Below are 24365 nucleotides of genomic sequence, written 5' to 3'. Positions count from 1 at the left end.
CTCCTCTGGCTACAAATCTGGTCTCAAAGAGCCAGGATAGAACAGGGGCACAAAAGAACCCGTCGGCAGCGGATCCGGCGCCGTCTGGCTTTGTGTCTACCTCAAAGTGGAAGCCGGGGTTGACATTGGCAGGGGAAACAGCCTACATCATGGTAAGTACAATAATATCGAGAAAAAAAATTATGTTGTCAAAAATATCGTTGTTAAAATATAGTTTTTTATGTTAAAAAAATAATGTAAAATAAAGTAAATAATGCATATAATTAAGAGAAACATAGTTAAAACTATTTTTAAATGTTTAAAAATGATAACTAATACATATAATATGAAAATAAATTAAACATAAATATAAAATATAACACATATACTTACTTAATAATATTCATAAATAATTATTTTAATAAATTATAAAATGGTAAAAATATATATAAATTATAAACACATATATATATACATACAACAATATTATAAATACAAATATAAAAAAAATATAACAAATTAAACCATTACAATATTTTTAATCTTTTTAAAATAAATAATACACTACATTAACTAAAACAGTAGAGAAAATATTGAATAGCGGAGGGAATAAAATTAGCATTCCAACTCCAAAGAGTGCAACAGTAGGAAAAGTGTTGGATAGGATAGGGGTAAACATTTATATTCCCACTCTAGTCAGTGCAACAGTAGGGAAAGTGTTGGATAGCGTAGGGCTAAAAATTACTATTCCCACTGCAGAGAGTGCTACAATAGGGAAAATATGGGATAAAGTAGGGGTAAAAATTACCATTCCCACTCCAGAGGGTGCAACAGTAGGGAACCTGTTGGTTATAGAAGGGGTAAAAATGACTATTCCCACTCCAGTGAGTGCAACAGTAGGAAAAGTGTTGGATACCATAAAGGTTAAAATGACTATTCCCACTCCAGAGAGTGCAACAGTAGGGAAAATGTTGGATAGTGTAAGGGTTAAAATTACTATTCCCACTGCAGAGAGTGCAACAGTAGGGAAAGTGTTGGATAGCGTAGGGTTAAAAATGACTATTCCCACTCCAGAGAGTGCAACAGTTGGGAAAGTTTTGGATACCAAAGGGGTAAAAATTACTATTCCCACTCCAGAGAGTATAACTGTAGGGAAAGTGTTGAATAGCAGAGGGTTAAAATTAACATCCTTATCAATTAAATATTATTTTTAAATAAATAACGAATTAATAATTAACAAAAAATGAATTATGAATACCAATAAATTAAAATGAATGATTAATTTACCAACATTAAATTACTTTCCACCCTATTCCCTTATAGAGCCACAACCCACTCCTAAAATAAATTAACACAATTAATATAATTAACAATTAATGAATTCATAAAAATTAATTACCAATTATTTAATTAATTAACAATTAATTAATTATGAATACCAATAAATTAAAATTAAAAATGACTTAATTATAATAAATTGCTTTACACCATATTCCCCTATAAACACACATCCTGCTCCCAAACTAAATTAACACAATTAATATGTTTATCAATTCATACAAATTAATTACCGATTAATAATCAATAAACAGTCAAATAATTATCAATACCCAAAAATAAAAGTGTATAATTAATTTATTATTATTAATTTACTTCCCACACTATTCCCCTTCAAACCCACAACTCGCTATCCAAACAAATTTACAAAATGAATATAATTATCAATTAATACATCCAAAAAAATGTAATTACCAATTAATAATGAATTAACAATCAATACATTTTAAATAACAATAAATAAAAATTAATAATTACTTAATTATGGGGGGGCGTGGCCACAAGGCGACCAAGATGGCCACTTCTGACTGAAGCTCCGCCGATCGGGCCTTACTAACTCCTTCTTGGCACATGTAGGAACACCGCACGAACAGCAGACGCTGCCCGGCTGCACCTGGAGATCGAGGAGAGCATGCCAATATCCAGCACGACTGGCCAGGGCCCCTGTGAGCGGCGCCCGGAAGATCTTCGCTCCGAGCCTGTGCGGCTTCGCAGCTTCCCCCGGCGGATGACGCAGCTACGGCGGGTGCCATGAGTTGCGGCCTCTGCGGGGTTCTGGCGCTGCCCAGTGCTCCCCCCATCGCTCTTTGCCATGGGTCCTTCTCCCCCCTGCCCCCCCTGCTGTGGTCCTGTCCGGGTCCCGATTGCTGCGCGAGGCTCCTGGGGCTTGATAGGCCCTCGGGGAACGTTCGCGCCGGGGCCTCGATTACGGATCTTGGCGGGGGCGTGGCCGGCTAGTGGGGAGGGCCCCGGCTCGCAACGCTGGAGCTGAGGTGGCACCGGACCCTGTCGTGTGTGCTGGCTCCCCCACTGCCCCCTCATCTACTGGCTGGCACGATATGGAGTGGATGCTGCCGCGCAGGGCTGCCCTGCCTTTCTCCCGGCAATCCTGGCATCATGATCTTGCAGCTGTTGCTGGCTTTGGGCTCTGGCTATGATATTTGCATCTGGTGCTTGCTATTAACATTGGCTCCTGTGGGGCGAATTTGGAAACCAGCGCCTCATTCCTTGTAAATCGCCCGCATGCTGGTGCTACACATTGTTCTCCCAACATTGCGCTTGACCCCTGTTCTGGATGGTTGAGGCCTAGTGATCTGTGCTCTACTTGGGGCTCCACCTGTTAAGTTCCGACTGCCCGATATGACTCCATACTGCTGGGGGGGCCTGACTGGTCGCTGACGGCTATTTTTTTTTTCTCTTCTGAGCCTCGGCTGTGGGAATTGGGTTGGGATTGTTGATGCTCCCTGTTTGGCGACCCTTTTGATTGCCATTTGCGTGCCTACCCATTAACCTGCTACCTCCTGGTCCCTGCGAGTCCCTGTGCCTGGCTCTCTTCACACTCATGCCGTTTTCTCCTTATTTCATGATGGTGAAGAAAGACGTGAAACAGCTGCAGTTTGACAAAGTGGCTGGAGCTGCGTCCGAAGCTCCCCAAGAATCACCTGATGGGGCTGTAGTTCAGGATGAATTCGGCGACGCCTCCTCCCTGGCCACAGCCATGCTGGCGGAGATGCGGGCGGGTTTTAAGGCACATGATGGTCGATTCGACGACTTGGACAAGAAGCTGGCGGACATGGGCACCAAGATCCAAGTGCATGACCGTGGACTAGACGTGGTGGAGGCGAGGGTATGGGTCATTGAGGAAGGCGCGTCGACATCCCTTAAACGGCTTGACAGAATGGAAAAAATCCTCAAGGAAGTGGCCATCAAAAATGAGGATTTAGAAGCTCGTAGTCGCCGAAATAACATCCGAATTATTGGTGTACCGGAGACGACGGCCAAGGGGCGTATGGACACCTTTGTGGAACAACTGCTTATTGAACTGTTCAGCAGGGAGACCTTCACGCAGGGCTTTGTGGTTGAGCGTGCTCACAGATCGCTTGGTCCTCGACCTCGGCCGGGCCTCCCCCGCGGCCCATCATTGCCAGGCTTATGAACCTCAGGGACAGAGACGCAGCTTTGAAATCGGCCCGCGACGCGGGCGACGTCAGCTGGCAGTGAAAGAAACTGGCCTTTTTCCCGGACTTCACCGTTATGGTTCAGGAGGCGAAGCGTAAGTACAATGGAGTCAAGGCCACTCTAAAAAATCTGGGTCTCCGGTATGGCAGGTTGTATCCTGCCAGATTGAGAGTTGATGTGGACGGTAAGCCTCGCATATTTGACACTCTAAACGAGGCTTAGGAATTTTGCCAGTCCTATAAAAAAAATTGCTCTGGGTCACCAGTGGTGCCGCTCCCATCGTCTCCATCCCTTGGTTCCTCGCAGGACAGTGTTGAACTTTTCTCTCAAACGGGGACTGGCTGAATCCTTTAGTTTTTTGGTTTGTACAACTCTGCTGCATTGTATTCATGCTCGTTCACTCCTTAGGTTTGCTTTTTCCTACATACAATTGCAATTTTTCTAATGCCCGATCGGCGTGGCGTTGCCACGTCCATTGGTGTATACCACTTTGCTCTAAGCTGATATGTTCTTACTATTCTGTGCTTGTTTGGTTCTTGAACTAAGTGTATTATGTTCATTGCGCAGATATTTTGTTTGTGGGGGAAGGGTTTGCCTCGTATGTGGTTTGGGAGGCTGGGTGGTGGGGGGGTTGGTTGTTTGGATTTTGCGATTTTTGCTGGAATATTGGTTGTGGTGCGGGCTTGCGGCGAGTGTTCGAAGTGCATTGCAGTACAGGGGGGTTACTACCTTCACTATGGTTAAGTTGGGACAGCAGCCATGTCCTTCCGGGCTTACTATGATATCATGGAATGTCAGGGGGCTAAACGATAACAGGAAGCGCAGACAAGTCCTTAATTATGTTGTTAGGCACCACGCTGATGTAGTGTTTCTTCAGAAAACGCGTCTGTTCGGGTAAGACCATGCTTCCATGGCCAGGGGCTGGGGCACCCACAGATACTTCTCCAATTATAGTCGATATGCCCGGGGAGTAGCGATATTAATACACAAGCGAATCACCTTTGTGTTGCATAAAACAGTGGTTGATCCAGATGGATGTATGCTACTTGTCACTGGCTCGTTACTGGGGCACAAAGTCACTTTGTAGGAGTATATGGCCCTAAAACCGATTCCCCATCCTTTTTCCATGACCTTCAGGTCCGGCTTTTTGTCCCATGATCCCGGGCTTTCGATATTGGGTGGGGATTTCAATTTATTATTGGACCCGTCCAGGGACAGTACTTCCCTTGTCCCTGACACCAAATCCCGTGCCCGGCAGGCCCTCAGAGACATATGTTCGCATTATTCCTTAATTGATGTTGAGCGACGTTTTAGCCTTTCCCTCCCGAACTTCAGACACTATTCAGGGTTTCACAATACATGGACCAGGATAGATTATTGGTTGGTTTCTCCGAGGTGGCGGGCTGGATTGACGATCTGCTTACCCTTCCCCGCACACTTTCGGACCACTTTCCCGTTATTCTTTGCCTGAAGGTTCCCAGACCGGGTGGTTACGAACAAACTTTGCGCCCCCCTCGCGACTCCACCTACATCATGGAGGTGGCTGGGCCGCATGGCGACTTGCTCCACTCTACCCTAGAGAGCTGCGAGCATTTTCTCTCCTACTATAAAAAATTATACACTTCCAAAGTCACTGGTGATGTGCGGGCACAGGAAGAATACCTATCTGAAATTGCGCTAGTGTACTTAGAAAAGTATATGCAAGATTTCCTGTCCATTCCTATTTCCCAGGACAGCATCATTGAGGCCATTGACGCATTGCGGGGCTCCTCTGCTCCTGGCCTGGGCTGCTTCTCGGCCGATTTCTACAAGTCCTACAAAGATATTGTAGTCCCGAAGCTTGTCGAGGTCTATGCGGAATGGCTTGAGTCCGGTATCCCCCCCGACGTTTAGGGAAGCAGTCATTATTCTTCTTCCCAAACCGGGAAGAGATCTTACACTATGCGGTTCTTACAGGCCGTTGTCATTGTTAAACACTGACTATAAAATTCTGGCCAAGGTCATCGCAATACGGTTGTCAATGCTTATGGAATCCATTATTGCTCCGACCCAGTCTAGTTTTTTCCCCAATAGATCCACCTCCCTTAATCTTCTTTATAAAAAAGTGATTGCACAAAGTAAGAGAATCCAGTAAATTCAAATTACCCCATGAGAACTATTGACAGTGTCCCTGTCATTAATCCACAATGTCCAAATTGATGTAAAGGTTATTTTGCCTAAGTGAGAAGTAATGCTATGGGTTAAAAATAAAAGTGGTAAGATAACGAATTAAAAACGAGCATACAGCTTAAGTAATCAAAATAGTAGTGCTACCTAATAAACAATATGGAACTCCTTGACATAGGAAAGTAATAGTGAAGATAAAGTAGGTGATTTGAAGGTATTAGTAAATTACCGGCATTAACAAGGTATTTGCAGATTAGATTCAATTATTCAGTTAATTAGTGCAGGAAGGTAAGATTCTTCTAGCATGGCTATCCCACTTTTTGATTTTTATTAAAAGGAGAGAGAGAAACAGGTAATAGGTAGGCCTGGGTGGTAAATTCTGTTCTGCTTGCGGAATTTGGGTAATTTTGCGTAGTTTGCAAAAATGTGGTGATCCGCAGCTTCGAGTAGCACGCACTCCACCTGGACACTTCTACTAGTTTTCCAGAATGGTGCACTTTGGGAAATAAGGCTTGTTCACTCAAATAAACCCTTTTGAAACTGCTTTTAAGATGAGATGTTCCTCTAGATGTTGTTTATTTTTTGTTACAATGCTGTGTATGTTCTTTTTTGGCAGAACACAGAGCCCTTGATGAAGGGCTAGTACCCAAAATGCATTGGGCAAGGGCTTTATATTAGTGAGAAAAAGTTATTCATGTGTAAATAACATTATGAGAGACTGAAGAATTCAAGAAAATTTGAGTAAAACTTTATTCAAAGGAACTTTAAAAAAAACTTTTGAAGTGTTTTTGAAATTGAATTCTTGAGTGCATTTGGGGACGTTTTCCACTTCTGGGACAACACTACTGTACTGATTCAACCTTCCTTTTACTCAGGAGGAACTACCAAATAGCACCTACCTACCTTGCATTTATTTCAGTTCACCATTTCTTAAAAAAGGAGTGCGCTCGTTCTTCATTAAGGAGTCAGAGAGAAAAAACACATTTGTTTTTATGAAAGCCACCACCCACCAACCTAGTTAGTGGCATGCTTCATCATCGGGCCCTACCCAGGGCATCGAGTGTGCCTCGGGTGTGCTGCGACGTCTGTTTACAGCGGAGCAAATAGTGTTAGGTGAGTGTGCAGTGATGGTTTAAGGATGTAACTTTAAAAACTGACCTAAGGGTCCCAAAGTACACAATTGTATTTTAATAGCCGGCCCTTGGCAGTGTTAAAAGCAAGGCTGCGGATGTGTATAGAGAAGACTATGGACTCTCACATCCAGTGTGGTCAACATGCTTCAGCCAGTCCTTGTGTTAACTCTGGCTTTCATCAGGACCTATATGTGAATGGTGAGTTTAAAAAGAAGTTTTACTGAGTGTGTTATTGGGCCCGATTCACAGAATGAACGTACTACTTTTGTCATTCACAGAATGCACTTACTACTTTTGGTATTCACAGAATGAACTTACTCATTTCGGTATTCACAGAAGTTAGGATTACTAACTTTAGGACTCCTAAATGCCTTCTGTGAATACCGAAAGTCTTAAAATTAAGATTTTTCTCAATTTAGTAGTAGTAAAGTTAGGACTCCTAACTTTAGGATGCCTAAATGCCTTCTGTGAATACCGAAAGTCTTAAAATTAGGATTTTTCTCTATTTAGTAGTAGTAAAGTTAGGACTACTAACTTTAGGATGCCTAAATGCCTTCTGTGAATACCGAAAGTCCTAAAATTAGGATTTTTCTTAATTTATTAGTAGTAAAGTTAGGACTACTAACTTTAGGATGCCTAAATGCCTTCTGTGAATACCGAAAGTCTTAAAATTAGGATTTTTCTCTATTTAGTAGTAGTAAAGTTAGGACTACTAACTTTAGGATGCCTAAAATGCCTTCTGTGAATACCGAAAGTCTTAAAATTCGGAATTTTTCTTAATTTATTAGTAGTAAAGTTAGGACTACTAACTTTAGGATGCCTAAATGCCTTCTGTGAATACCGAAAGTCTTAAAATTACGATTTTTCTCAATTTAGTAGTAGTAAAGTTAGTAGTCCTAACTTTACTACTACTAAATAGAGAAAAATCCGAATTTTAAGACTTTCGGTATTCACAGAAGGCATTTTAGGCATCCTAAAGTTAGGAGTCCTAACTTTACTACTACTAAATTGAGAAAAATCCTAATTTTAGGACTTTCGGTATTCACAGAAGGCATTTAGGCATCCTAAAGTTAGTAGTCCTAACTTTACTACTACTAAATAGAGAAAAATCCTAATTTTAAGACTTTCGGTATTCACAGAAGGCATTTAGGCATCCTAAAGTTAGTAGTCCTAACTTTACTACTAATAAATTAAGAAAAATCCTAATTTTAAGACTTTCGGTATTCACAGAAGGCATTTAGGCGTCCTAAAGTTAGTAGTCCTAACTTTACTACTACTAAATAGAGAAAAATCCTAATTTTAAGACTTTCGGTATTCACAGAAGGCATTTAGGAGTCCTAAAGTTAGTAGTCCTAACTTCTGTGAATACCGAAATGAGTAAGTTCATTCTGTGAATACCAAAAGTAGTTAGTGCATTCTGTGAATGCCAAAAGTAGTAAGTTCATTCTGTGAATCGGGCCCAAAGTTCCTATGTGACATGCATGCTAAGACACTGTATATGCATGAGGATGGGACTCCGTCGATGAGGGAGTCCTTGTGAAGACCAAGTAGGTTGAGCTGTGGGTCCTGAGCCTGGATGAAAGTGTGACAGAAGGCCGGACCACATCCGGGGCCTCATGAAGTAAGAATCTTTCAAAACGAGAGTACTAAACTAGAGGAAACCATCCTCTTGTATATGCCGCGCCTTATCGTGCGCGTCACATAGGAGCCTTAACACACTCTGTAAGACTCCTTTTTAAACTCACCATTCACCATTACATCTGACTTTATCTACAGCCCAAGACAGAGAGTACAGTGCGGGTGCAAATATGTTTTTCTCTCTGACACACACTACATGAGTTCCTAACTAATAGCTAGCTCTTTTTGATTGTTTATATCCCCACTTTTGCCAGGTGTCTGTGTTCTGAAATTAGTCTGATTGGGATCCTGCTAATCAGGACCCCAATCACTGTGCTTTCTCCCTGGATTGACCATGGTAAGTACACTTGTACATCCACAATTGGCTACTGGTGACCCTTGTATGTCCCTAGTATATGGTACTGAGGCACCCAGAGCATAGGTACACCAAGGGTCTCCCATGGGCTACATCATGTATTGTGACACCCATGGGAGCCCACTTAAACTGTGACTATAGGCCTGCCATTGCAGCCTGTGAGAGTTGGTGCTTGCACCTCTCATGACAAATATAAGTTTCCCTATATCTGGGGTCACTACTCCTAAAACCTATGTTACCCCTATTGCGTCTCGAGGGCAGGGTGCTGGGCAACCCTACAAACCCTGGGTCTATTCTACAGGCTTTGTATGCGTGGTCAGCCATTTTAAAACATATACTAGACATCAGTCAATTTGAGAGGTCTAGCTATAAAGTGGCTGCATTAAAACCAGTCACCTTTGGCATCACACATGTTGGAATCATAGCCCAACACAGATTCCAGTGTTGGAAGTATGATCCCATGTACCAGCATCCCTGCATCACTGCATCTCCTGCATCGTGGGCCTCTGAATTTGATGATCTGCTTGAGGTCCTCTTGCCAATCCTGTGTTTTTGGCCTGTGGGTCCTCCTGAGGGTCTTTTCTAGATTTAGTGGGCTACTCAGCTTGCACAGGGTCTGCTCTGACTTTCCTTCACTTGGTGCTGGTTTCGACAACAGCATCTTTTTGCTTTCCTCGTCATTTGCGGCTACTAAGGCTTGTTGGTACTCCTGCCGTACACCGACCACCTTGACACTTACATCTGATTTTACTACAGCCCAAGACAGAGAGTACAGTGTGGGTGCAGAGAGTATGGCCGAAGCTGGAGATTCCAACCTGACGGCAGACGCAAATATACAACTCGTAAATGACCTCTGTGAATACCACGGTCGTAAAGTTAGACTTTAGTCTCAGATTGCCTTTGCGAATCGGGCCCTGTGATTTTACAAAACGTATTTTACTGCAAAAAAGTATCTTTGGTTCCAAGTAATTAACATACAAAAATTAACATTTTTACAACAATTGGTCTTGGACTACGTCAATGAGTGTGTGTAATCATTTCTTGCCTGAGTGTGTACAACAAATGCTTAACACAGCCCACTGATGAGCCTAATTGCTCGACCACACTACTATAAAAGAGAGCATTTAGCATTGCTGTGGCTATTCCCCGGCCCACAAACTCTGTAAGGCGGTCCTTGCCATGGCCCACAAACTCGGTAAGGCGGTCCTTGCCACAGGAGTCGGCGTCCCTCCTAGTCCTCTCCGTCCTGGCAGAAGTCCAGTGACCTAGCTGCACTCAGACCACTCTCTCTTGTCCAGCAGACTTGGGTGCAACTTTGAGAATCGGGTCATGGTCTCTGGTGCTGCATGGTGAAGAGAAACTACATTGTGAGGACTTGGGCTACCAACTTGACCCAGCATGCTCCTTCAGCTTTTGTGGCCCTGTGCTGCAAACAGGAGGCCAGCTTGACCCTTGGATTCTCCAATAGCAGTATACAGCAGTATACAGCAGGCACAGTCCTTTTTCCTTTGCTAGGCACCAGGTTCAGCAGGTGCAGTCAACGAGGGTGCAGCATCTCTGTGCCAGTTTTTTGGTGCAGCAGGGAAGTCCTTTTTCAGTTCTGTTCTCCAATCCATTGAGATCTGAGTTCTAGATGCCAGGGGCATCCTATTTACACTCAGAAAATGCCCTACAGGTAGGATGTGGTTGGTAGCTTATGTGGTACAAGGTTCCCTTTCTCCTGATGATCACTTTCTGCAATGTGTGACATCTAGTTTTCCCAGGATACACCATTCTACCCACTTCTAACATGGCAGAACATCTCTCTTAGCATCCAGAGCTCCCTATCCCAACCTAAAGATGTGGCTACCAAGCGGATTACAAGTCCCTGGAAAACTAATTTGGCAAATGGTTCCCCTTCAACGAGTGCCAGCCTATCTACCTCAACAATAGTGCAGCCTGTAGGCTGATGGCTTAGTATATGGTGTACACGTATTTAAGTGAAGCACCTTGCATTAATCCAGGCAACCCTTATGGTGATTTAAGTGGTCTTTGGTAACCTTTGAAAGCTCTCAAAGTGGTAGCTGGGAGAACAGCCTTCAGGCTTGTCTTGAAAGACTGTTAAGCACATTGTTTTCCAAGGTTAATCATGTAGTGTAGGTTAAATGAAAAAGAACCACACCATGTATATACAAAAATATGTCTATTTATTATACAACACTCACTAACACATTGGTATATCTCCTACCCAAAGACATAATCACAAATACACAATAACATTTCAATTGCAATACGGTACGTAAGCATAAAATACAGTGGTCTCCAGGGGGAGATAAAACCATATGCTAGAAAAGTGGAATGCAAACTGCCACCGAAGTAGGGACTTGGAACACGAGCCTCAAAAATGCTGAGGACACAATGACCCAAACAAGGTAAGCTGTGCGCAGAGTGGAAACACAACTGCATGCTAAATACAAGGCAACTGGAAAGCCACAGTTGCAGTTTTGAAGTAGGACCCTTCCCAGTGGACCCTGAAAAAACCCAGTAGAAGAAAGAGGGTAGGAGAATCTCCCCACCCATGGATACCCCAAGAACTAGGATACCTACACCAGGGAAGCTGGGTGCATAGGTGCGAAGTGACGTTGGAAACCGCCATAGACCACAATGGATGACTTCAGGAAAGATGCAGCTAGAGAAGACTGTGCAATAGCCAGTGGAATCCAATGGTTGATTCTTTAAGTCAAGAACCTGTAAGCAGAGGCGACAGAGTCTATGTCACTCGGAGGTGACCAGAAGGCACAGGAGAGCAACGTGCACAGATGTCAGATGGTTCAGAAGTGATGACGGTGATCTTGTTGCTGCAGTTGTAAGGACCAGGTGACGCTGAGGAAGACCAGGAGCCATGCATGAGCTGTGCTACGTTGAAATTCGAGAACCAAGGGGTCGGTGTCCGATGGGAGCACAAACAAGCCTTGGCAGCGGCAACAGGCATGGAAAGTGAAGAAGGAGCAACATTGGGACCAGGAAGTCCAAGTGACTCACCGCAAGCAGGGGACTCAGAGCAAGCCAGGGAGCCCACTGCAGCAAAATAAAACCCTCAAGAGGACCCAAAGGCCAAAGGCACATGAGTCACAAGAGGAACTCAAGCAACTAACCAAGAAGATAGGCCCTCGGTGCAGAGGATGGGGTCAGGACAAAGTACTTGGCAGGAAGAGATGCTGGAGACTGGAGCTTCTTGTAGCCCCAAGAACTCTGGAGTGGAGAGCCAACAAGCCTGGCTAACGTCAAGTTGATGCGGTGCACAGGGATTTGGTCGAAACGGTTTTGACAAGGGATACTGGCCGCAAAATTGCAGAGAGGATAGGTATGATTCCAACATGTGTGCTATCAAAGATGCACAGCCACTATACCGTTAGGCATTGCGTAATGACGGATGTCCACTATATGTATCAAAATGGCTGACCGCATTTACAAAGCCTGGGAAATCGACTCCGGGGTTTGTAGGGGTGTCCTGCTCATGCAAGGTCACCCTCATACATGTAACCAAGCACCCTGCCTTTAGGACTGAAAGGCCTGCCATAGGGGTGACTTATAGGTTTTAAGTATAGTGACTTCAGATATAAGGAACCTTGTATCTGTTGTGAGAGGTGTTACGACCAACTCACACAGGCTGCAATGGCTGTCACAGTTTGAGTGGTCTGTCATGGGTGGCAGAATACATGCTGCAGCCCTTGGGAGACCCCCTGTGTACCTATGCCCTGGGTACCTCAGTAACATATACTAGGGACTTACAAGGGTATGCCAGTAGCCAATTGTGCATGTACATAGTCCTTACCATGGTCAATTTAGGGTGGAAGCACAGTGACTAGGGTCCGGATTAGCAGGATCCCAGCCAGACTGGTCAAAAAAACATACTGGCACCAGCAAAAAGTGGGGGTAACCATGAAAGCAGATCCTACTTTCCTACTCAGCCCCTATCCCAAGGGTTCCCCATTTGCACGTCAAAGGTCACCTTTGAAGCGCGACTTTGGCAATACAATCCATGTGGCTTCCTGCCAACGAGACGTAACACCTCTCTCCTGTGTAGGCTTCTATGACCTTCTTTCCTCGGATTCATTTGCATGTTCCTCCAGAGAGCTGTCTCAGGGAAAAAGCCTGTGTGCAACCATGAGCGGGCACAGGGGATTTAGGGCAAAAAAAGTTGCACGCTAAATTCATTTCGACTTGGGAATCAAGTTTGATTTAATGTAATGAGTTGTTTGATGCCTAACATTATCACCTATAGTAGTCCCAGTCAAAAGTCAACATGACTGTGGTGGCAGTCTACCACTGAGCACTCACGAATGGGGCTACTAGCCTTTTAAGCAGTAAAAATTACAGTTGCTGGTTTTTACTGTTGGAACATGTACAACGTGTTCCATTTTATAAAGTACACCTCCCTGCCTTAGGGTTCGTGGTGCCTGCCTTGGGGTGGTGAGTTTTATAAAGTGGAACACGTTTTACATGTTCCAACAGTAAAAACCCGCAACTGTAATTTTTATGCTTTGCTGTGCTGCAAAAAAAGCCCTGTAACAAAAACGGCCCCCTGGGCCCAACATTTGTGGCTTACTGTGGTGAGAAGTTAGTGCTCCGGTGCATACATAAACTTTGTGCATCAATGTCCTAGTACTGAGACAGGCATAAGTTACATCTTTTGATGCCGGTCATTAAAGCATAAGTGGAGAATAGCATCTGCTTGTGGCTACAGAGAAAACCTTGGTTTGGACATATGTAAAAAGGTGTAGAGAAATCCACACAGCATGTAGGAAATATCTACGGTCTAGCGTTACAATACAAGTACCGCAGAAGAGAAATCCTCTTTAAAACTGCATTAACTTTATTTTCCAAAATTGCTCCCATACATGAGCTGCAGCCAGAGTATTCCGCCTGTATAGAGGCAGGGGAGCTAAGTATAGCGGTATAGTAAATATTTATGCCTTGTCTGATAGCCCATTTGTACTTGAACTCCTTTTGCGTGTCTTTGATGATGTCTGTCACCTGCATTGTCTTCTTCCTCAGTGTCTGTGAGCTGGGCAAAAATGATCAATTAGAGGATTCATTGAATTTCACAGTTGAATACATTTTACCTTCTGAACGATTCTGGGGCATATGCCACCACCGTCACACACAGCTTGATGCTTTCACTGATAGAGAAGACCAGATCTTCATTTCCATAACAAAAATCTGAAACACAGGGAAAGGAAATACCTTAATATATTGAAGTGCCAAGAGGATAAAATAGATAATGAAACGTGTTCAGTGTCGCTACTTTTACACTTCCTGATTTGTATTACCTTTGCTTTCTTAAATGCGTGTGAAGAATGGTTATCCTCTGAAAAGGCAATTTTTCAGGAAACACAAAAATGGCAGACAGCACTCTTACTAAAGCAGCTGCACGAACCCTCTATTGTCCATTTCTTCACAAACCCCTCAATTGTTTCTTCTATTCAGCAATGTTCTTTCCTCATTTAAATTTCCAAACTTTTTATAGCTTCAGTTGCTAAGGTTACGAATGCTCAACACTGCTATAATATGTACCGTTTGCATACTGTAGGAATAGAAACAATACATTTCCTTTTGCCATCCACACAACGCACAGACACAGCGGTCCAAGCCCGCAGCCAGGAGTATTTGCTTTGGGGGCCTCCACCCTGGAGATTATAACATGAAGGAAAGATTCAGGCCACTGTGGTGTGGGCGTGAGGGGGCTCTAGCGTCATACAATTTTTTTTAAATAGATAATTGAGAGATTCAGTTGAGAAAAAAGGATGCGCTTTCAACACAACTTGGCTGGGCAGGTTATATTTTTCTCATTGATTCACACACCTTTCTACAATCCCATGAAGCTCATTTGCATTTGTATAATTCTCATAAATAAAAAACTTGAATTTTACATGTTGCTTTTTCATATATAGCTTTGCCTTGTTGAGACTAACACAGTACTGTCGGCTAACCTAATGGAACCAATTTTATTGACTACAGAAGTCTGAAAGTCTCAGATAGGCACGAAGGGATTCACAAATGTCGGCTTCAAGTTACAAACAGATTTCAGCTTCAGGTCCACCACCCTAAAGAGCTACATTATTGAGTTGTGATTAATAGTTTACTGTAAAAAAACATATTTTGCATCAGTCATCTAAATCTTTACTGTAAGAAATTGGATTATTATTTGGGGTGGGCGACTACCCATTCCAAGGAATAATCACAGACCTGGTAAGGATGAACCCTCAATTTTTAACTAGAGCTCAAACCCCTGGTAGCTATGACACAGAGAAGGCATGCTTAACTTAGGGCAATATGTAAGGTATTTAGGCAGCACCAAAACAGTAATAAAGTCAAAATGCAAAACTATATTAATCACAAAAAAAAATGTGAACTAGAGTAAAATTGAATAAACACAATGAAAATAATATAATTGGAGGACACGTAGTCTTTAATTCTTAGATTTTTTTTAAGTAGGCATAGCACTAAGAAGTACAAATTGCGAATGGTAGTCAATGGTTGTCAGGACTGAAGTGTAATTTGCGAGTGACAGCGATGGAAAGCAGGTCAAGTACATAAACCGGGCTTGTGCTGGTTAAAGATTTTACCTTCTGACTTTAACCTTCAAGTCCCAATCCATAACTATAGTACACTTCTACAGCTCCCCAGGACCTTAGGGGAGGCACTTAGAGACACACAGTGAGGCCAACAGCTAGTTCCAGTTCAGGTTCAAGTGCTACTGGTCAGATGGGTACTACCAGGAAAAGATAGCTGTTGTATCCTTTTGCTTGAACACAAGGCCAGCCTTTTTGCTATTGACGTCCACTATTTTTGTCCTGGGAATAAGAGGGAGCAGGTCCAGTCCGTCAGGGCTCCTCCCAGGTCACAGACAACCGGTCCAGTCCTCCTCTGTTCTCTTCAGGTACAAAAAGTGTTTATAAGTGGATGCCTGGAGGTGCCACAAATATTGCTGGCATGAGCTAGTAGGTGGGAATGACTCCTGGGCATCCCCTAACAATGGAGTAAAAGTTGCCAGGGTCAACCACACTCTTTCAACAGGCTACTTGATGCTAAATATTATGAGATATGTACCTTTTCTACTGCGCGTTAACAATGAGTGGTGAGGAGGAGCTTTGCGCGTGACCAAGATGGCCGCGTGAGCACAGGGCTCCCGAGACCCTCGTAGCCTCCCACATCTATCCTGTCGTCTATCATGTCCTTCATTGACATATCCATGAAGATGAACCACGGGTGAGGCGATATCTGCTTTCAGATTCCGAATTGGACCCCGGAGACCGGAGCTCTGGTGCCCAGAAGATTACGGCCTACCCCCCGTGATGCCCGGCTGTGGAGTTGGCACAGTGCCCGAGCTGTAGTCGAACAACATCGGCTTGAGGTGGTGGGGTCGGCCGGTCTGGTTGACTTTCACTTTCGATTTGGTCTTCCCGGAGGGAGATTCTACGGCAAGCGGCCCCTTAGCGCCGAGGTCGGCTATTCTACGCCACATCCGAGTGTATCTCCTCACCGCTTTGATAATCTTGAGAGGATACCAGGCGTGTGCCCTCCTGAGTGAGGCTGGACCACGGCCCAGAGATTCCTGAGCCGCCATCTTACTACTCAGTCTATCTGTCTCTCATCGGTCTGTACTCCGCAATGGCGGGGAAACCAGAGGGGGAAAAACAGAAGCTCAAGACAACCCGGCGGGGTAGCTATACCCAGACCAACAACAGGGACCATTATGCCCAAACTAGGGGATCTCCTTGCAGATCGAGCAGATCGCTGGAGGATACTACAGATGCTCCGACTTCGGCAACTGAACCTACCCTACAAGACGTTATGGCCGCCATAGATGGGATGCGGGGCTATTGGTGGGTCTCTTTCCTCCCCTAACTTACTTTTTGTAGCTTAGTTCAATGTGGGGGCGACAGGCACACTGCAAGTTGGGGTGGCTTCCTAGTCTTACGCAGGGGTGCAGGGTGGGGGGTTCGTAACAGGATGTTGGTGGGGGGGTGGGGGATTTTTGTTGGGGTGTGTGTTTGTTTTCTTGCAAGACAATGTATTGTTAGACCTTCTGATCGAAGTGCTAGACTCTCGTTGGGGCTGGAACTTTCACTTTCGGATGAGGGGTAGTGGGATGAAACTGATGAGTTGGAATGTGAATGGGTTGGGGGATAGGATTAAACGAGGGGTAGTGCTGCAATTATTGAAACGTCTTTCCCCAGATGGGGTCCTTCTTCGGATCTGGTGAAATCTCTTGACCACTATTTTCTTGAGAATGAGGGTTCGGTTTCGTCTGCGGTCTCCCTATGGGAGGCTTTCAAGACTGTTCTCAGGGGCAGGCCCTGTCGTTAATCGCAGGTGTTAAGAAACGGAGAGTTGAGGAGGTGGTTAAGATTGAAGCGGAGATAGCGGACCTCGAGCTCGGCCTGGAGCGGGAAGTTACACGTGCTAGGACGCATGTTTTGCGACTCAAGCAGTTGGAATATAGGGCGTTGGTTACTGATGCGGCTAAGGCAATGAGTAGAGAACAGCAGGGACGGCTTTATGACGTAGGAGATAAAGCAGGCAAACTGATAGCGTGGCTGGATAAGAAGGATAGAGCTACTCGTGTGGTGCCTGTGATCGAGACGGCGAGCGGTTGTTGTGTTACTGATCCTGAGGAGATCGTTCAGTGTTTTGCAGATCACTTTCAGTCAGTGTATGCCTCTGTGTCGGATAGGCCGGAAGAAGACTCACATCTATTGCTGCGTGATAATACTCTACCGCGTCTTTCTGATTTGGATAGGGAACAAATGGATGCTCCAATACCCGCAGATGAGGTGGCTCTCTCGATTCGCTCCTTACGTTCGGGAAAGGCTATGGGTCCTAACGGCCTGGCGATTGAACTTTACAAATTACGGCCTGACAAGACAGCGCCCTATGTAAGATATATGTTTATGGAGTCTTGTGAGTGCGGTTCTTTGCCCAGCGATCAACGTCTTGTGACCATTGTGGTGATTCATAAGGAGGAGAAACCGAGAGACAGGTGCTCATCTTACAGGCCGATTTCTCTTTTGAACGCCGAACCTAAGTGGCTAATCGCTTGATCACCATTATCGGTGAATTGATACATCCGGATCAATCCGGTTCCATTCCGCATAGAAATACTGCCCTGAACCTCAGGCGTCTGCACGGCGTTCTTGCGAGAGCTGCGACGTTGCGTGAGCCGGCCGTCTTGGCGTCGTTAGATGCCACGATGGCTTTTGATACCGTGGAATGGCCATACTTATGGGCCGCGTTGGCTAAATTCGGGTTTGGACCCGGTTTTATTGGTTGGGTGCGGCTTCTCTACAAGGACCCCCTGGCGCAAATTGTCGTGAAAACCTAGTACAGTGCACCATGTGTGCCTAGGGCTTGTAATTCAAATGCTGCTGGTGGGCTTGCAGCACTGGTTGTGCCACCCACATAAGCAGCTTGTAAAGTGTGTCTCAGGCCTGCCATTGCAAGGCCTGTGTGCAGTCTAGTACTGCCATGTCGACTTGGCAAGTGCACTAACTTGCCAGTCCCTAAACCTTCCCTTTGCTTCGTATTAGACACCCCTATGGTAGGCCCAAGGGCAGGGTGCATTGTAAGTATAAGGTAGGCCATGCTCTGGTGTGTGTAGCATGGCCTAATAGTGAATTACAGCCATTTTCGTTTTTCACTATTGAAGGCTACCTGTTCTCTAGAGGCTAGAATGGGAAGTTAGATTATTACATTCTTATAATCCTAATTGACACAGGGAACATGGTAGAAATTCGAATTTAGTATGCCTGAACACAGAATAATAAAATACATCTTTTAGTAGGGCTGGTTCTAATATTCCGTGTTTGAAAATAACCCTTTTAGAAAGTAAGTATTTTCTTGCCTAACTGTCCACACGTTTGCCCATGAAATTATCAAAGATAACAGGTGCATGAGACACAAAATCACACCAGGAAAATATTAGGATGCAGGGGTTTTGTGGGACCCACTTGTATCCCTATATTCTGTAACAAAATAGCTCAACCACTCTATGTCATAATACTCTAAAAGTCTCGTCAAGGAGTCAGTGCCCTAGAGAAGTGATCCCTTAATACAATCTCACCTCGCTATGCTAAGGAAAACGATCCGTTGGCACCAGGCAATGGACTCACCCAATAAACCGGGCTGTGGAAATAACAGATCAACGGGAGTTAACAAACAGACAAAGGACACCCAATATAGAGCGCTCAAAAGTCACGGTACCAGAGTTACAGAATATGTCTCATGTGCCTGTTATCTTTGATAATTTCATGTTTTACATGTGCACACAGGGGTGGCATATGATGTGGCATCAAGGTGTTCCTGGTGCTCAAATTTGGATTTAATTTGAATTCAAATTTAATTTAAATGTATATCCTATTTTGTTCTTTCCAAGGTACTGACCAGGAGTGGTTACAAACATGCAGCTGTAGCCAGATGTTGGGTATACAGGTTACTGCCCGCCCTGATCGATTATGAGGGTATTTTTAATTCCTTTATCACGTGCACTTTACATTTTATAATTCTGGTCCTGACAAAGCACCAACGACCCTTAAGGTGATGCAGACGCGAAACATGTGGGCCTATGTCTCTCTATACCCAGGCATAGTATGCCACTGGGGCTAGATTTTATTCAGCAGTTAAGTCTGCTCAGGGTACATTATTAAAACAATTGCTGCATGGTTGCCCATTATGAACTTCACTTTACACTTGCACGCATTTTTTATTACCCTCAATTGACCCACCCCCCGCACACCCGCTTGCACCATCCGGCAGTCCTATAAAAGATCTCCAATAAAGAGGCCCTTCAGGGGACCCCTAGGGAATTGCAGCACCGGCCCTACGAGGAGCAACTGCCCGATGATGAAGCATGACACCTTTCGAGGTTTGTGAGGGCAACAGAGGACACAAAATGGTTTCCCTGTTTTCTGTGGGTCCCCTTACCTTGGGATTCTGTCTCTTCTCCCCTTTTTATTTTCCTTTTTCACCTATGGGTGACATTAGCACCCTCATGCATTGGTGACTTTTTGCACCCTGCATTAGGAACAGTGTCCCCTATTTTGGAAATCACTATTGTATAATAAGCAACTGTATTTCTTTGGTGGGCAAAAATAGTTTATGGTTATGAAACAACAAGTTGTCGATGATCATATTGTTTGTGTCTTCTAACCATTTCTGTGATCTATGTTAGCATAGGATTGTTCGAGATGTGTTAGGAAGGTATGGGAATTTGCCTCTGTATCCCCTACAGCGATGGTTTTATGCTCAGGGATGATAGGCAAAGGCATTTCAATTGTACATTTGTTTTCTTTACCCAATCTTGACAAAGCGTCAGCATTTCCCTGTCTAATTCCAGGATGGAAATGCATCTGAAAATCATACTCGCTAAAGAACGAGACCCACCGCAATTGTTGTGGAGTCAGGGCTTTGGCCGTACGGAAATATTGCAGATTTTGATGATCTGAATATACAGTGATCAAATGGGGGGACCCTAGTAAATAATGGCACCACTCTTGAAAAGCCATCTTTATTGCTAGCAGTTCTCTTTCTCCTATTGTGTAGTTCTGTTCAGACTGGGACAATGTCTTAGAATAGTAAGCGACAGGATGGAGTGTCCCCTTTTCACTGTCACGTTGAGATAGGACCCCGCCCACAGCATATTGAGAAGCGTCTACTTCTAGATAGTACGGTTGAGTTTCGTCAGCATGCTTGACTACAGGAGCTGAGGTGAAACTATTTTTTAGAGCTTGAAAAGCCTTCTCCGACTCAGTGTCCCATTTCAATCCATCCCCCTTCTTTAGTAACCTGGTTATAGGAGAAACAAGATCGGAAAAATGGCAGACAAACCTTCTGTAAAAATTAGCAAATCCTAAAAAGGATTGGACTTCCTTTACAGAAGTAGGACTGGTCCATTCCACTATGGCAGACACCTTGGCAGGATCCATAGGAATGCCGTTGGGTGAAATAATAAACCCCAAGAATGCAACACTTTGTGTGTGGAAGATGCACTTGTCTAATTTAGCAAACAAATGATGTTCTTTTAGTTTGCTCAAGATGGATTGTACATGTGTCACATGTTCGGTCTCATTTTTCGAGTAGATTAGTATATCGTCAATATATACTATGACGAATATGTCCAAGTATTCCCGCAGTATTTCGTTAATAAAGAATTGAAATGCTGCAGGAGCATTGCACAGACCAAATGGCATGACACAGTACTCGTACAGGCCAAACTTGGTCCGAAAAGCTGTCTTTCACTTATCTCCCTTCCTGATGTGGATCAGGTGGTAGGCCCCTCTTAAGTCTAATTTGGTGAATATGGTGGCCTTCCTCACCTGATCCAACAGGGTAGAGATGAGCGGAAGAGGGTATTTGTTTTTTACGGTCACCTTATTTAAGGCGCGGTAGTCCAAACATGCCCGGAGACCTCCCTCCCGTTTAGGAATAAAACAAATTGGGGGATGAGACGGGTGATGTAGAATGTCTAATGAACCCCTTTTTTAACATGTCCTGCAGATAGTCCTGGAGATACTTGTTTTCCGTCTCAGTGAGAGTGTATATGTGGCTTACAGGTAGATCCGCACCAGGTACCAAGTCTATCCTACAATCGTAGGTTCTGTGGGGAGGTAGGGTTACTGCTTTTACTTCATCGAAGACATCAGCATATTGTTGATACTCTCTGGGTAGGGAGGCGCCATCGATAGTGGTCAAGGCACAATATATAGGTGTATGCCAGTGGGATATATCCTGGTAACAATGGGTCAAACAATGAGGAGAACGTAGAGTGACAGTTCTTGCTATCCAGTCTATATGGGGATTATGTTTTTGGAGCCATGGTACTCCCAAGATGGCTCCAAAGTTGGGCGTATCAATGAGATCAAAAGACACACCCTCAGAGTGGCCATTGTCACACATAACGATGACTTCAGGGGTATATGACAATGCCAATAACGATATATAAATATAAAATGTCATTTACAAAACCAATAGCTCCAACTTTCCTACTGAGAGACCTATTGGCAACGCCAGTGCTTGTTTATTTTACTTCTCAGTTTCTATTTCTCCTATGTCCCAACAATTAGTTCCCGACTCGACCCTCCCTACTCGGTCTAGTCTCTTTTTTTGCATCCAAAGCGCTGCCCGCTATTGTATAAATAGTACGCACTTCCTGTGCGACTTGGTCTTCCCTGTACCGGCGAAAACCATTTCCGGCAATACCCTCATCTCGCACGCACTAAGGTAAGACCTCGCCGGTGCCCGCCATTGCTTTTCACTAAGGGCGTTACTGACCCGACCCTTTTACTTAAATTTAAATTGTGGCAGACTTACAGCTGGCATGCCTTATTTCCATTTTCCCTTTAGTGCTCAAAACACCGCTGCCTACAGATACAATAATACACGCCGCCTGCGCAGTTGTGGATTTCTTCAAACGTATTGGTCCACAAACTCTACACGCACCTCCGAGTGTGTTGTCTTCTACTGTGACTACACCCGACTAGGATCGGGTTGGAATTATCACCGGTCCCCCGGTGAGTTAGTTCCACTTGCTAATCGCTGCAGTAGCACAGTTTCTTTGCGATTTACACTCGCAATATCCCCTATGTTTTTCCACAGCCACTTATTGTAACCCCCTTCCCTCTCTTTTATACAGACCCCTCCCTTCACGATCCGTCAACAGGTACATATTTCAGCTTTCCTTACTTTGCCATCCTCTTATCTGTACCGCTCTTTACCTTTCACCTTGTATTTCTATCTAATTTTCCTTCTCTTTTCCGAATTAGGCACGTTCACATTTTGTGCTTGTATCCGTTGTATTAGCCTAATTTCTTCGTGCCGGTTAACCAGCGCATGAAAGACCAACTTTGTGCCGTAAGATTACCTGATTGCAGGAAGGCTATATATGACCGCCCAATGATTGTCATCCTAATTTTGTCTGGAGTAGCTCCAAACGTGGACAAGCACACCTGATATAGTGGGTTTCCATGTTCTTCCTCCCCCCCCAAAAAATAATTTCTGCAGATACCGTACGTGTCAAAATGCAGGCTGTAAAATTGGACATTTCGACCAAGTTGTCAGAATAAGGTCTTTTTAACCCATAATGAACACACGCTTTAGGATCATTTGCTTTGAATGAGCCAATAATCTTATTGAGGTTATCGCTAAGGACCTATTGTTTAGATATTCAAGGTGAAGGTGGTAAATATGGAGTCCTGGAGAGGGTGTTTCAAGATTAACATGAAAATTGAAACTGAAAAGGGGGTGAAATTGCAGGGAACGTGTGGGTTGAGGGAAAGAAGAAAAATAGGTAATTTAAAGAACACATAGGGGAAAGAGTATTAGTATTGTATACATTTTCTTCAGAAACCAATTAAATACAGGAAAATTAGATGGATCATTAAGTACCTATTGTTTAGATATTCAATGATGGTTGCATGTTTCTGAACACGACGCCACCCATGGCCCGTGCCAGGCATTGACACATATGTAGCCTGTATATTTTTCCTTTTCCCCTTCTTCCCTCTACAGGTTCTTCTCGCTCAAAGAGAAAGATGCAACTACTTTCTCAAAAAAGATTACCCAGTGACTTTGATTTCTCTGTGTGTTTTCCGTATCCAGTTTGTTTTCCTCCCCAGGTCAGCCATGTTCATCGGATAAACCACATTATCAATGAGAAACTGTTATGCTTGATAGGCTCAAATGTATATTCTAAACCAATGTATATAATTTTTTCCTTTTCTCTGGGATTTTCACTTCACATTTCACCTAGATGCCTTGCAGATGTTTGCATATAAACTTTTGGTTGTAATACAGGTTGCAAATACGCCACCCAGGCGCAGATGTTTCACAGAGGAGCCATCTCCTCCTTTTGTGTTTTTTCTTCCTCTTCACTCAACAAGTTGTTTTTCCTCCCTCAACTTACATCAAGCGTACATACGCAAATTATCATGTTTATTTCGCGGGCTCAATGACTAAGTAGCTATTATACCATATCTTGATTACACAACCACTTGGGGATTTCCTTTGCTCTCACCACCCACATAATGTCACTATCATGTCTCCCCTAACCTCACCTTTCGGTTTTTCACACACACTCTGGTTTCCCCCTAACCACTGGCCTATATCTTTCCCTTCTTGTATACCGTGTAATGTGTTCTGTCGTATTTACACGTCATCATCCACCCTTTCCCCCCCTTTTTTTATGTCACCCCCAGCCCTGAAGAGTCAAGGGTCATCACCCTTTTTGACGAAACACGTGTCGGCTTGTCTCATGTCCTAACTATTGATTTCCAATAAAACGACACAATAAGAACACAAGAACACATTTGTACAACTCCATCCTTGCTACGTGTTTGTGATCAATCATATCACACATACTCTGTTGTGTGCATCGGACTTTGCTTATAGGTATGTGAATAACTCTATGAATGAGAGGTGGCGTGTGAGTGTCTGTATAGATATGTGACTGGATTTGATAACGCTGTATTGATGGCTGACTGTATATATGAGTGACAGTATGAGTAAATAAATGGATGTGTGTGTAGACCTAGGAATTAGTG

General features: G+C 44.0%; 1 protein-coding gene across 1 annotated transcript in view; it reads right to left on the bottom strand.

The window, feature by feature from the left end:
- The window catches only part of UNC80 (unc-80 subunit of NALCN channel complex), a 2521865-nt gene that overhangs the window by 712766 nt on the left and 1784734 nt on the right, over positions 1 to 24365 (bottom strand). The window contains exon 47 of the mRNA XM_086955549.1: positions 13893 to 13989. Coding sequence (XP_086811675.1) covers positions 13893 to 13989 — 97 coding nt within the window. The remainder of the gene's footprint in view (positions 1 to 13892; positions 13990 to 24365) is intronic.

Source organism: Lissotriton vulgaris, chromosome 2_1, assembly GCF_964263255.1.
Source record: "Lissotriton vulgaris chromosome 2_1, aLisVul1.2, whole genome shotgun sequence".
NCBI classification, from domain to species: domain Eukaryota; kingdom Metazoa; phylum Chordata; class Amphibia; order Caudata; family Salamandridae; genus Lissotriton; species Lissotriton vulgaris.
This window is presented reverse-complemented; position numbering and strand designations above follow the sequence as displayed.